This window comes from Phoxinus phoxinus, assembly GCF_949152265.1.
Source record: "Phoxinus phoxinus genome assembly, chromosome: 14".
NCBI lineage: Eukaryota > Metazoa > Chordata > Actinopteri > Cypriniformes > Leuciscidae > Phoxinus > Phoxinus phoxinus.
This window is the reverse complement of record NC_136889.1, coordinates 33,349,620-33,363,529: the sequence shown is the minus strand read 5'-3', so window position 1 is coordinate 33,363,529 and position 13,910 is coordinate 33,349,620. Positions and strand designations below refer to the sequence as shown.

At 39.7% G+C, this 13,910-nt stretch overlaps 1 protein-coding gene across 4 annotated transcripts; it reads left to right on the top strand.

Annotated features, from left to right (window-relative positions):
* The first annotated feature begins 3,545 nt into the window (after nt 1–3,545).
* On the top strand, nt 3,546–6,546 carry LOC307010234 (zona pellucida sperm-binding protein 3-like). Of its 4 annotated transcripts, none has more exons than XM_079634741.1 (9): nt 3,548–3,978; nt 4,060–4,145; nt 4,640–4,758; nt 4,836–4,939; nt 5,021–5,198; nt 5,339–5,454; nt 5,539–5,621; nt 5,700–5,794; nt 5,868–5,961. In XM_079634741.1, exons 2-7 carry the CDS (start codon nt 4,143–4,145, stop codon nt 5,586–5,588), a joined length of 570 nt encoding a protein of 189 aa, XP_079490867.1. In that variant the 5' UTR covers nt 3,548–3,978; nt 4,060–4,142; the 3' UTR covers nt 5,589–5,621; nt 5,700–5,794; nt 5,868–5,961. The 4 variants fall into 4 exon arrangements, with proteins under 4 accessions (XP_079490866.1, XP_079490864.1, XP_079490867.1 ...); XM_079634739.1 differs by having other exon boundaries at nt 3,570–3,978; nt 5,536–5,621; XM_079634740.1 differs by having other exon boundaries at nt 3,546–4,145; nt 5,868–6,546.
* Nucleotides 6,547–13,910: the final 7,364 nt, after the last annotated feature.

Here is a 13,910-nt window from a genome sequence, read left to right as displayed (position 1 = left end):
CACTTGATCACGTGTGCATGTGACAGGAAGTACTGATGTGTAAGACTACCTTATGTCTTAAAAACCAAAACTCAGCGCCCTTAATATCCACTAAACCCGCACCATCTCGTATACTGCTTCGGAGTGGTATTCAAGGCTAAGTGTATCCCATCATGCATTGTGTTTGGAAATTCGAATGCCCCGAAATCACGAGATGTCTTTGAAAACATGGTAACACTTTATTTTGATGGTCCCTTTTGAACATTCTGTTGACTGTAGGTGTGTCCCAATTCGGAGGCTGAGTCTTCCGGAGGGTGCAAGTAAAGATGATTCATGAGGATTTTAAAATTAGTTGCTCCAATTTCTTTGAATGTGTAACTCACAGCAAGCTCAAGTCTATGAGCCGTACAATGCCAATAAGTGGCACCAAGGAACAGGGCCTGCATTTGAGTTACTTCCCCACTTTAACGTCCAAACATCAGAGCTCCATCAGTTATGACAATCAGTTCTTTGGAGTGGAATTCCTTCATAAAGAAACAATTCCCTCAGCACTTAAAGTCCCCTTGTGGAGAAAATCAAGCTGTCAATGTGGTGTTTTTAATATGCTTTAAGACAAATCATGTGCAAATTCATAAGTCAGGTGCCTATACCATGAAGCCGGTTTAGGTGGCTAGCCAGCTATGTTTCAGTTTAGTTTCTGCCAACCCTGGGTATTAGGTACTATGAAAGTAGCTCAGCTTTAATCGGTGTTCGTCGCCATGGTATCTTACGCTGCACGGCTAACCTGCTCCGGGACAGGTTAAATTCTGGATTCGAGATCTCAGACTGAAGTTTGACCAATCAGCTGTGAGCAAAGAAACATATAACTGACGTAACTAATTCCCAGTGTCTGTTGCAATGGCTTCACATTTTCTTCCTAATCCTGTGGACATCTAAGCGCAAATCGTTAGACGAGCACTTCGTAGAGAAAGAGTTTTTTAGGGACAGACAAAATCCCCTTGCCTTTCCTGATAGTTACTTGTATGAAAGATACAGATTTTACACGGAAGGAATATCTTATCTTTGCAAACTTCTTGAGCCGCACATGAAGAATTTGACATGTCGAATCCATGCACTTACTGTACCGCAAATGGTGTTGCGTTTTTTTGCAAGTGGTAGCCTACATACTTGCACGGTCGGTGATGCACAGAACCTAGGGGAAAACACGGTTTGTCGAACCATTTGCAAGGTGGTCCTCGCTCTGCAGGAGTATATTAAAAGTTTCATTAATAATGTTCCCCGGACATTTATCGACCATATCCATAAAAGAGGGCTTTTATAATATTGCCGGTAAGATATATTGATAGGGTGACATAACATGAACAAATTGTTTTCTTTCAAAAAGCTAATTCCACAAATGCATACAATACAGTACATGTTAAGAATTATTTTAAATATTTTTTTATTATTATTCTGTTAATCTTATGATTTGATTCCCTAGAGTCATTGGAGCAATAGACTGCATACATGTTGCAATCTCCACTTCTCTAGGAGAACATAAGGTGGATTATGTTAATAGGAAGTCCTTTCACAGCCTTAATGTTCAGGCATACATGTGAGATGATTATTTTCTGTGGGATGAATATTTAAATTAATAGTAACATTAACAGATATAACAATGATCTACTAAACATTTAATCCGTAGATGACTTGTGATCATGAACGTACTGTAAGATCACAAGATTGGATGTCAAATGGCCTAGCTCAGTGCATGACTCATGCATTTTCCGTGAGTGTGTTGTGTCAGCGCTTTGAGGAAAGCAAGTTAAATTTGGTACAGTACAAAACACTGTTATTTTGAATTGGAACAGCAAAACCTACAGAACAACCCCTATCATGACCCTCAGACAGGGCCACAGAACCGCTTCAAAGTGGCCCTCAGTAAAACCAGAGTGAAGTTAGAGATGACCTTTGGCATCCTAAAGGCACGTTTCAACTGTCCTCGGCGCTGAGTCACCAGAGCGGGCATCACAGATAGTGGCTGCATGTGCCATTCTGCACAATATAGCCACCATTAGAAAGGAGAACCACCACAAAGCTTCTCCCCAATGAAACTGACCCGATCACCCTTGACCACCCAGCTGGTGCAGATGTAGATGCAATCACCATACAATATTACACTTAATAAAAGCACATAGAAACTGCAGACAGGTCTCAAACTGTTTTGTGGGATGGGAGGGAGAAAGAGAGCAAGAGAAAGTTGCATTAAATATTCATGCTAAAGTGTTACTTGGTTAAATAAATTCACATATTGAGATCAGTTTATTCCAGCGGTTTGATCTCCAATTATTATTTTTTAAATGTGGAGCCTCCTCAGCTCACAGTCACTAAAGGAGCCAGAGTTTCTACGAACGAATCTAAAGCAAATTATACATATACAGAAAGATAATATAAATATAATTTCACTCGTCAAGCATTGATCACTTGAAGCAAAAATGTCCACGCCAGAGTTAAAATAAGTGTCTCCCAAAGCATAGTATGTTGAAAAGTGTATGCCAGAAGTCCCAAGATTGTCTTCTATTTCCGGTGGATTTTCGAAGTGTGAATCCGTGCAGACTCTAAAGGCTAATATTACCCACCACAACCCTCTGCGCTAATACGAGGAGAATCTCTGCATGTAAGATCAACGTGCTTCTGCATTTCTCTCCGATACAGTAGGAAATTAAATTACTCTGAGAAATTAAATTACTCTGGGATATTCAATTTAATTAATCAATAAATAATACTATTGATTAGCATTACCAAACATGGACGTTTTATTATTATTTTAATTTAATACTGTGAAGCTGCTTTGATACAATCTGTATTGTGAAAAGCGCTATACAAATATTCTTGACTTGACTTGACTTGACTTAAATTAATGTGGAGGATTTTATCTTTGACTAGATGATTGACAGGCCAGTTTGCATGATAGGATGCGTGTAACTAAGTGGAAGAGAGCTACAGTTAAAGACGCAATTGTATGAATGTGATAGTATTTCCCAAAGCTTGTCTACTCTTCTGCTACACACTCAAAAGTATGCACTTTTTCTTCACAAAAAGAGCACATATTTTTAGGGTGTAGTATAAGTAGGTGATATGAGACGCAGCACATGTCTGGTAACTGCAGTCTCATGTAAATGAAAAAGGGGCTTTTCTTGCTTAATAAAAACATCAAAAAAATGTTATTGTGTCTTTTGTTTCATAGAGACTACTGAACAGACATGTATATGTTTATTTTAAAATGCAAAGTAAAAAAAAATCTAAATGTAAATAAAGCTCTGTAAACAATCCCATTGGGAAATCAAAATTTCTACACACACTTGCGTTCTTCAAGCCCACTTGAACACAGATCAAAGACCGGAAATACTGTAGGTCATGTAAGTGGACAAGTGTTCAAGTACAAAGACGGCAAGTGTGGGTATTTGGACAGGCGCATAAAAAAAGGGCAGAGTGGTGCGTCCGCAAAATGCATTCACTCTACATGTCCAGAGGAGAATCAAGGATAATCAATTAAGATAAAAGGGGTGGAGCCACCTTAACTCAAAGCTGTACAAAATGGCAAAGCCAAGTGCTGGTGTTTGTGTCAAAGTTTGCTAGAATGGGGTTCCTGAAAGTCGTCTTAGTGGTGGTTGTGATCGTTGCATTTGATCTGCCTGATGTCTTGGGAAGTTTGAGGAACAGTCATAGTCCAAGAAGCATGGGGCCAAAATCCGATCCAGCTTCCAGAAGTCCGGCCCTTTCTCCTCTAGGGCTCTGGAACCCTTTGCAAGTGGCTTCTCAGTTTCAGAGTCCTTTGGGTCCTGACTCCAAAAGCCTTGCGCAGGAGCCTTTTGGCCTTCAAGAGAAGCAGCTGTTGCAGGGTCCAGTGAAGCCTTTGGATTGGAGGTATCCCATCGTTCCCGAGGTGCAGAGCGAGATGGCGGTGGACTTCCAGTTGAGGCAACCTGTGACTCCCAGCAGCGTAGCAGTTCAAATGTGGTGAGAACCGGGTTCTCATAGAGGTCCAGCAGGACTTTTTCAGCAATGGTCAGTTGATCCAGCCAACTGGTCTGTCTTTAGGTGGATGCCCTGTTGTTGGTCAGGATCCTGGGTCAAGAGTGCTCATCTTTGAATATGAATTACAGGACTGCAACAGCGTACTGATGGTAAGAACAGAGACATCTTAATGGGTTATTTGAAAAGGTCCTCTGACACAACAAAAGTCAGTTCACTTGGTTTTACAATGCCAGGGCAGCTTTTTATCTATTTGACTGGGTAAATCCTGAGTTTTAAAACTACTTGCCTTTAAATAACCATTCAAACATCTGATGTAAACTATCCTATAAATGGTCTGAAAGGAGCTTAAGAAACAAGAACAAATCTTGAGCCTTAACAGCATTAAAGATAGTTTTAACCCTGGAACAGCAAAATGTTTAATCCTTTGTGCATGTCTCATAAACATTGACTATCTCTGGCAACACCGGAGCTTCTGAGGGCAGCTGTGGTGATTTGAAGAATTTACTAATTGGGGATTTGCTCTTTAGGAATTTCACCATAGTGCACAGTGCATCTTCTCCCATTCATAGCAATATGAGTGCATGGTCTTGGTGTTTGTAAAGTATTTGGGATGATCCTCTTGGTAACCACAATCTTTTTACAGTTGAATGAGGATGAGCTTGTCTACACCTTCTCGCTTACCTACACCCCTGAGGCACTTGCAGGTACTCCGATTACCCGGGCCGATGGTGCAATTGTTGGTGTTCAATGTCATTATCAAAGGTAGGGGATCTCTGTGACTTGGTGCACTTTCTTGTACAACCGAGAGACCATTTAATGGGTACTTTCATGAACCGCAGGCTCCAAAATGTAAGCAGTGATGCCTTGAGGCCAACATGGGTCCCGTATGCCTCAACAGAGTCTGGTGAAGAAGTCTTGCTGTTCTCCCTGAAGATCATGATGGGTTGGTACATGTTTTTATTTCAATAAAATAAACATTACCCTTGCTATTGTGGCTGTGCCTGAAATGTGTTTTTGTGTGTAGATGATTGGTTCTATCAGAGGCCTTCATACACCTATTTCCTGGGTGGCGTTATTAACGTAGAGGCATCTGTGAAGCAGTACAATCATGTTCCTCTGCGTGTGTTTGTGGACAGCTGTGTGGCCACTCAAGTTCCTGATGTGAACTCTCTTCCGAGATATTCCTTCATTGAGAATCACGGGTAAGGTCATGGCCCTTGATGCGGTAGGACTGTTTAAATTGCCTTTTGTAACCACTTTGTCACAGAGACATGGGTAAGCTCTAGTTGCTTGATGCTCTACAGTTGACATTCATGAGTTGCTCTTTGTGATTTGTCGTCAGGTGCTTTGTGGATGCCAAAACTACAGCTTCCAGCTCCCGCTTCATGCCTCGGTCCCAGGTTGACAAGATCCAGTTCCAGCTAGAGGCGTTTGTTTCAGGAGGGCAACAGTCCTTCTGTATGTACTACAAATATCATGAGTTAACCTGACTTCTCCTCCCATCTGCTTTGGTTTTGTGACTTGTCTGTCATCCCTTAGCAGATCTACATAACATGTATTCTGAAGGCAACTCTTGCTTCTGCACCCAGTGACGCTCAGCACAAATCCTGTTCCTTTGCTAATGGGTACGTGAGGTGTTTTTTGGGGGCGGAGGTTAAGCTGACTTTTCTCATGTTGAAGGCTCCATGTCTGTTTTGTTGCAGGTGGTTTGCTGCTGATGGAAACGACCAAGTTTGTGGTTGCTGTGACTCAACATGTGGTCCTGATGGTGACTTTTCTGCTGCTGCTCCCTATGGAGGTTGGTAGCGATTGCTTTTCTAAGGTTTCTTTTTATTCAAGTCTCTAACTTGGCTTTTTTTTCTCCTCTCTAGGCACTCAGTGGGAAGGCAAGGCCTCACTTGGTCCTGTAATGGTTCAAGGTCAAAAGCGAGGTTCTCAATAAAACTGATAAATATTCCTTGGTTGTACCTGGCTTGTCATTTTGCTGCATGTCTGGTTTGACTACTTTTGGCTTTGGAAAAAGTGCCCTTTTCTTGCCAATGTGGTGAACCTGATAGTTGCCCTGTAGCCTACTTCAAGTCTCATATAGCATGCAACCATAGGGTTCCTGAAGTTAACTAACTTTCTCCTTTAAATGATGAACCTTTTAAAGACTGCCGGTGAGAGCTCAAGGTTATGCTTTTGAAGCAATTAGTTTGTTCCAATTTGTTTAACAGAAGATTTCCTGGTGAAAATCATTACCACTGAGGCATTTATATAGCGCTTTAATTTGTACAACTGTACACCCAAAGCGCTTCACAATCATATCCGGGGATATCTCCTCAACTATCAGTGTGCAGCATCCACTTGAATGTAACTTGACACCTTGCCTCATTTAGTATATAGAGACCAGATGAACCCTGCTGACTTAAACGTTTACACGAGTCTCTGTACATGGTAAACTGAAGCAAACACCTGGTAAATGGGCACAAAGGTGTGTGACCTTTCACGTCTCTCTATTTTGATCAGTGTGCTCAATGTGCCTTTTTGAATTTAAGGACTATGTGTTGTAAAAAAAAAAAAACTTATTTATTTAAATCTCTCCTTTGTTTATAGTTCCCTCAGTCTCACCTGATAGGGCCTTTATTGGAGGGTCTTTATCTTCCCAGGTGTGAAAAACAGCATTTATGATTATTTATGCCTCGCAGAGAGCTTTCTTACCAAAACATATCTTACAAATTTTGAATTAATATATTATTTAATGTGAATGAGTGGGCAGAATGATTTTCACATCATTTTGAAACAAACTCTAGACTACATTATACAATTACAAAAGTCTTGTGAACCAATACTGCATTGGTTATCCTTTAAATCTTTTATTTAAAAAATGTGCTGAAATCTAACCTTTCATTGAAGTAAAATAATTGAAAGTGGGAGGTAAATCACATTATAAATTAAATGCTTCTCTCCAAAACCCGCTGGCTGTAATTATTGGCTCCTTATTAAATACTTTTTACAATCTCCTTTTGCCAAGATAACAGCTCTGAGTTTTCTTCTATAATGCCTGATGAGTTTGGAGAACAACTGATAAGAGATCAGAGACCATCCCTCCATATAGAATCTCTTCAGATCCTTCAGATTCACAAGTTCATGTTGGCGCTTGTTCTCTTCAGTTCACCCCACTTATTTTCTTTTGGGTTCAGTTTAGGGGACTGGGACGGTCATGGCAGAAGCTGTATTTTGTGCTCAGTTACCCATTTTTGTGTTGATTTTGATGTTTGTTTTGGACCGTTGTCCTGATGGAAGATCCAACCATGGCCCATTATATGATTTCTAGCAGAGGCCGTCAGGTTTAGATGTTTTATCTGTTGGTATTTGCTAGAATCCATAATTCCATGTGTCTGAACAAGATGTCCAGGGCCTCCAGCAAAAAAATAGGCCCACAACATATAAAATCCAGCAGAATATTTAACAGTATTCATGGGGTACTTTTTATCCCTGTTTTTCACCAAACACATCTAGTGGGTTTGCTGCCAAAAAGCCCTTTTTTGTTTCATCTGACCACAGAATCCGGTCCCTTTTGAAGTTCCAGTCATGTCTGACAAATGAATTGCTGGAGTTTATTTTTGGAGGAGCGAGGAGGATTTCTCTTGAAACTCTCCCAAACAACATGTGGTGGTGTAGGGGTTGTTTGATATATTTGTTTAGGCTTTCTGACCCCCAAGACTCAAGTAATCTCTGCAATTCTCCATCTGTGGTCCTTGTAGAGTCTTTGGCCACTCAAACTTTCCTCCTCACAGTGCATTAAGACAATATAGACACACATCCTCTTCCTGGCAGATTTGCAACATCTTTAGGTGATTGAAACTTCTTAATTATTGCCCTGATGGTCAAAATGGGGATTTTTCAATTATTTAGCTATTTTCTTACAGCCACTTTCTATTTTGTGATGCTCAACAATCTTTTGATGCACATCAGAACTATATTCTTTGGTTTTACTCATTGTGATGGATGATTAAGGGAATTTGACCTTTGTGTTTCCTCATATTTTAACTCCTGTGAAACAAGTCATAGACAATCCGTGTTCCTAGTCACCCTGGTGTGCTAAAAAAATAAGTTAAATATTAATACTTCAAGAGATATTTTTCTAGGGGTGCCAATAATTGTGGCAAACGTGTTTTGGAGAAAAACATTTATTTAATAATGTGATTTCCCCCCCACTCTTTAATTATTTTACTTATATGAAAGGTTCGATTTTTGCCAATTTTTAAAAATGAAAGCCGTATAAGATTTTAATAAACAGATTTAGCTTATTGTGATAATTGTTGACTACGCCACCCTGAACCAACCAGGGAATATCAAAATAACCCAGCATTTAACTCTAGCTCACACAGATTCGTGTGCGCCAGGAAGGTCAGAGACATGAGTGCAAGCAATTAATACAAAGAGTCTTTATTGACGTACAAAAATAGTTAAAACAGTATGTTCTTTAAAAGGGCGCTTAGCGCTACATGTACAATTGATGACAAGCTACCAGAAAGGTGATCACATAGGGCAGTGTGAAATGGCAAACATCAGCACGGTCCTCTACACACCAGGATAGGAGGAGCCTCAAAAAAAGATCTGTAAACTTAACTCACACCAACGTCAGACAGAAGATTTAAACCAAACAACCCGACTGAGTCTGCCGGCGGAAGGACCGCTTAATGGCTTTTCTAAAAGCGCAATACTACTCACGCACACACGCCACCGTGCACTTGGATCACACACGGGGGCACTCCAAAAGTGTCACCCACTACAGCACCACCACCACTAAGCAAGAGAAGGTCTTTCCGCCTGGCCACCTCAGTTCCTGGGAGAATAAATTAAGTTTCACGAGTTCACACTTACATACAATTAGAGGAAGAAAAGTTTAATGCGTATTTGATGTGCTGTCCGGGGGGAGAGCTCCGAGTTCGACCCGAACCTAGGGATGGCTGACGAGAAAGTGGCGTTCCGAAACTTTTTGAGATCCCGAAGCACAGATGTTTCGAAACACTGATCCGAAGCGTGATTCAAAACACCCATGTCACGTGACTATGGCTAAATGAAGCTTCGGAGTGTTTCACAAGTGTTTCGACAGGTGGCATGGTCCGCCGAATCAGCGTTTGATTGACAGGGTCGGGAACAGACCACACAATCGCACATCTGTATAAAAGTGAAGTCAACGGATCTTGACCTCGTGGGTTTTTGTGAGAGGAGTTTGATTTTGAGATAGCGGATTTTTGGTGATATAGTGACATTTATTGTGCGATTTGTTTAGTTATATTTAGGCTTACATTTAAATGGAGACATTGACTGATAGGCTAGAGACAGACAGAGTATACATATATTGACACATTAATAGATGCATAGATAGAAATATAGACAGATAGACAGATAGATAGATAGATAGACAGACAGACAGACAGACAGACAGACAGACAGACAGACAGATAGATAGATAGATAGATAGATAGATAGATAGATAGATAGATAGATAGATAGATACTAGATAGATAAAAATGGAGGCTCCACAGAAGAGTGGACAATCTGTGCCGTACATCTGTGGTGAAACCCCAAATAAAGTGAGATGTATGTATTGTGATCGGCAGCTAGCCTATACTGCAACAATACATCATCCATCATCCATGATGCGCCATTTGAGGAGCACTCATCCTGCCATTTTGCAGGGTGCAGAGGATGGTAGCATTCCCCCTGTACCTAAGCCTGCTACTGACACTGCTGGGCCATCTAAGCAATGTATGCATTGTTTGAAATATAATTATAATTGAAATATAATAAACTGTTGGGACACTGTTTAGAAAGTCCATAGGCCTGTGTCAACCTAAGCCCTACAACCTAACGTCCCAATCACAACTGCCAATCATGTTAAAAACAGTTTAACTGTGAATATAATCAGAGGTGGAAAGTAGCTAATTATAAATACTTTCGTTACAGTACTTGAGTAGATTTTTTTTTAAAAATTCTACTTTCTTGAGTATAATTAAATTGTGGTACTTTTACTCTTACTTGAGTAGAATAAAAATAAAGTATTCAACTTCGCTACATTTATTTTTCACCAAAAGTACAAAGTACTCTGACAAAGGTGCCGAGTCTGCCGACGGAGCAACAGGGTGAGCTGACATTGACAGACACTGCGGTGGAGCCCTGCGCTTCAGCCAATAACTGACAGAACTGAAGCAGTTCAACCAATAACTGACAGGTCTGACTCGGGTGCAAAACCAGTCAAAACTTCCAGTTCGGCTGGAGGGCGCTGGCGTTCAAACCGCACATTCAATCACTGGCGCTCGTGTTTTGAATCACTAATATCACTAACGTTTCAATATTTCAGTGAATGTAACTGAGCTATGCTCATATTCAATAATGGTAACTCCTGAAATGGGTCATCCCATTGATAATACCAGAGCATTGAGCAGTTGAAGTAAAAAACTCGGCTCATAACATGGATAATGCGTGGACGGAGGAAAAACAATGTAAGTGTCTTAAATGCACACAGTTTAATTTAATGGTAAAGCTCGCCCTCTTTACCAATACATACAGTTAAACTAAATATATGAAGCAAACTTTGTACAAAGTTGATAAAAACTCGACAACAGTGAAATAAGATCGCATTTATTATTTCTGTCAATCAGATGCATGTAAAACTGTAGTTCGTTACTATAGCAACAAGTGGGCTCCCAGCACATTTTCGGTAGAACGAAAAAAATAATAATAATAATGTTAACCATACTTCACTTCATTTTTTTTTTACTGGCACTTTTTTGACCTCTCACTTAACCTTCTTTGCTTTCAATTATAAAATGATTTAAATTAAAACATTCAAATTATCTTACTTTTCAAAATTAGTAATAAAACAATTGCTCTTGACAACAGGGAAAGCTAGTATGTTTGTTTAGCATACCGTCAAACACTACATTTTATGAGTTTAATGTCATGTTTTGCTCCAAAATCAAAATACATGTCAATCGTGTTTGATGTCAACTGTATACATGTCATACATGTCAACTGTGTTGCTTCTTAACACAGAGTGAGAATATATTATTTTCTTAAATTCTATGATACAATGTTGATTAGTACTGGGCTTCCAGTATGAATGAAACAGAACGCTCCATATCGCTAGCATCTCCCCATGTTGGGTAAAAATAGAAAAATAATACTAAAGTACTTTGTAACGTAGTTACTTGAGTAGTTTTTAAGTTAACTACTTATTTACTCTTACTTGAGTCATATTATTTTTCAGTACTTCTACTTGTACTCAAGTAAATTATTACTTAAGCAATACTTTTACTTAAGTACAATTTGTTAGTACTCTTTCCACCACTGAATATAATATAATATGTTGTCAATATAATATAATATTTTGTGAATATACATTTTACATTTTATAGGTCTACATATGAGTGCCCAGTCTACAGCCAGTGAAGACATCATTTTGGTTTTCCTAATTGTTGTAGTTCTACATTTCATTTTATCTTTCTCTGCACACTGAGCATAAACTTTCATAACATAACTTTGTTTAGAAAGGTTTCCAAATAATGAACCAGTAGGCTTCTTTTAATTGCTGTGCACTATTTGAAGCTGATTTTTTTCAGTGTATTTTTCTGAAAGTATGTTTTATCTTCTCTTTTAAAAGGCAGACAGAGGGAATTGGATGAGGCTCTTCTAAACATGGTGGTGAAGGATCTGCAGCCCTTCACCATCGTGGAGGATGAGGGTTTCAGGGCCTTTGTGAACAAGCTTGATCCAAGCTATGTCCTCCCATCCCGGAAGGTGCTTAAAGCAATGGTCAGCGAAAGGTACAACAAAACCAAGGAGAAGACAATGCAGGACCTACAAAAGGCCGAATTTGTTAGCCTTACGGCTGACATGTGGTCCTCCATTAATATGGATGGATATCTTGGTGTAACTTGCCATTACATAACACCAGAGGCAAAAATGGGAACTGTTGTACTGGGTGTAAGGAGGTTTTACCAAATGGAGGCTAAAGCCTTGCTAACGGCTGAGTGGGGAATAACCTCCAAAGTTCAGTGCATGGTGAATGACAATGCATCCAACATGATCCTAAGCGCCCAGCTACTCCACCTTCGCCATGTCCCATGTTTTGCTCATAATTTAAATTTGATTGTGAAAACGGCCCTAGATCAAACCCCAGTCATCAATGAAATACGGCAGAAAGTTGGTGGGGTTGTTCAGATCCAGCTGCAAAGCAAAGGACAAGCTTGTGGAGATGCAGGGCTTGATGGCCAGACCAACTCTGAAACTGATACAGGAGGTTGACAAGTCTCCCCTGACAAGTCTTGAGTATGACATTATTCAACAATCATTGACACTACTGCAACCATTCAAACTAGCAACAAGAGATGTCAAAGGAACAGACTGTCTGCTTCGAAGCGTATACCACTGTACAGGGTGTTGCAGCACAAGCTTGCACAGAAAAAAGTAAATGCATCGCAGGAATCAACTGTACAATTAGGTAGGCCACAATGACCATACTACCCATGTATTTGGCCATAACTTTCATTTTGTTGTCATAAAGAATTAATATGGTTTTCTCCTGTTTTGGGTCATAGGCTCACATCTGCAAGACGGTCATACCCTCCAGATGTGGAGGGTATGAGACTTCTAGAGCCTTGGCACTGGCAACACTGCTGGACCGAAGGTTCAAAAATGGAAATCCATTTGGAAATCCTGCCAAAGCCCAGGACACTGAAAAGCACATCACACTGGACTGTGCTTCGCTGATGCGTTCAAACACAACTCTGGTGAGCAGTTTCAGTCTATGTTATGTTATGTAATCTGATTCATGTCATTTATACTTCATATATGCCGTCAGTTTAGGGTTTGTTACTAATTGCTGTTTTCATTTTCATTCAGAGCCACAAATGTCAACATCAGGCCCATCATCATCATCATAATCAACATCAACACCAGTAGAAACACAGGACAGTTTATGGGAACTTTTTGATACTCGTGTATCCATCAAACCCAGATGATACACAATGCTATGCTGATGCCACAGTGGAAGTGAAAAAATACCTCAACGATGTGTTTTTGCCCAGAACTCATGATCCACTAACTTACTGGAAAGAGAGAGTAATCTTTCTTCATTTGTATGTCCTTGCTAAAAAATATATTTGCATGCCTGGAGAAATTATCTGTAAAAAAAAGAAGTAGGTTAAGTCCTTCCACAGCAGAAAAAAATTATATTTTTGAATAAAAATCTATAAAAAAGTGAGACATTGTGGCTTGATTTCTTTTATTAATATTCATTTTTCATGACCAAAATAACATTATGTACAGCGAGGAGCCTAGAGGTTACAAGCTTCACATACAGTACAATAGTAAAAAAATTAATGGCTCGTTATCAAGGTTGTTTTAGATCAACACCTGCAAGTGACCACTAGGTGTCACCATTGAGACCGGTGTCCGATTGTTTCGAAGCCTCGACACTATATGGCACATTTGCTTCAATTGTTTCACGAAACCTTGATTTGCGCACCACTACCGGAACCCAGAGTACTCCCCCCTGATGTAAATGTTTAGGACTAGAAGTTTGGAGAAGGGGTGGTAGGGGGATGCTGCTAAACTGTCAATGGATTGAGGTGAGACTGCTGAATCTATATATGCACCTCTTATATTGATTGCTGAGTGCTCTCCACTCATGTTAATTATTTGAACGTGCTCCTCCCGAACTTTGTTAATAAAATATAATTTGGTGAAACCTAAATAACCAAAAGAAAAATACAACAAAAATAAACAATATGTCAGTGACAACACACAATTTTAGATAACAAAAAAAAAACAAGTTAGACAAAATACACAATGGTTGAACTAAAGAAAAATACAACAAAAAGATAGAGCTGGTGCAGCACACCCACACAACTGGTTCTCGT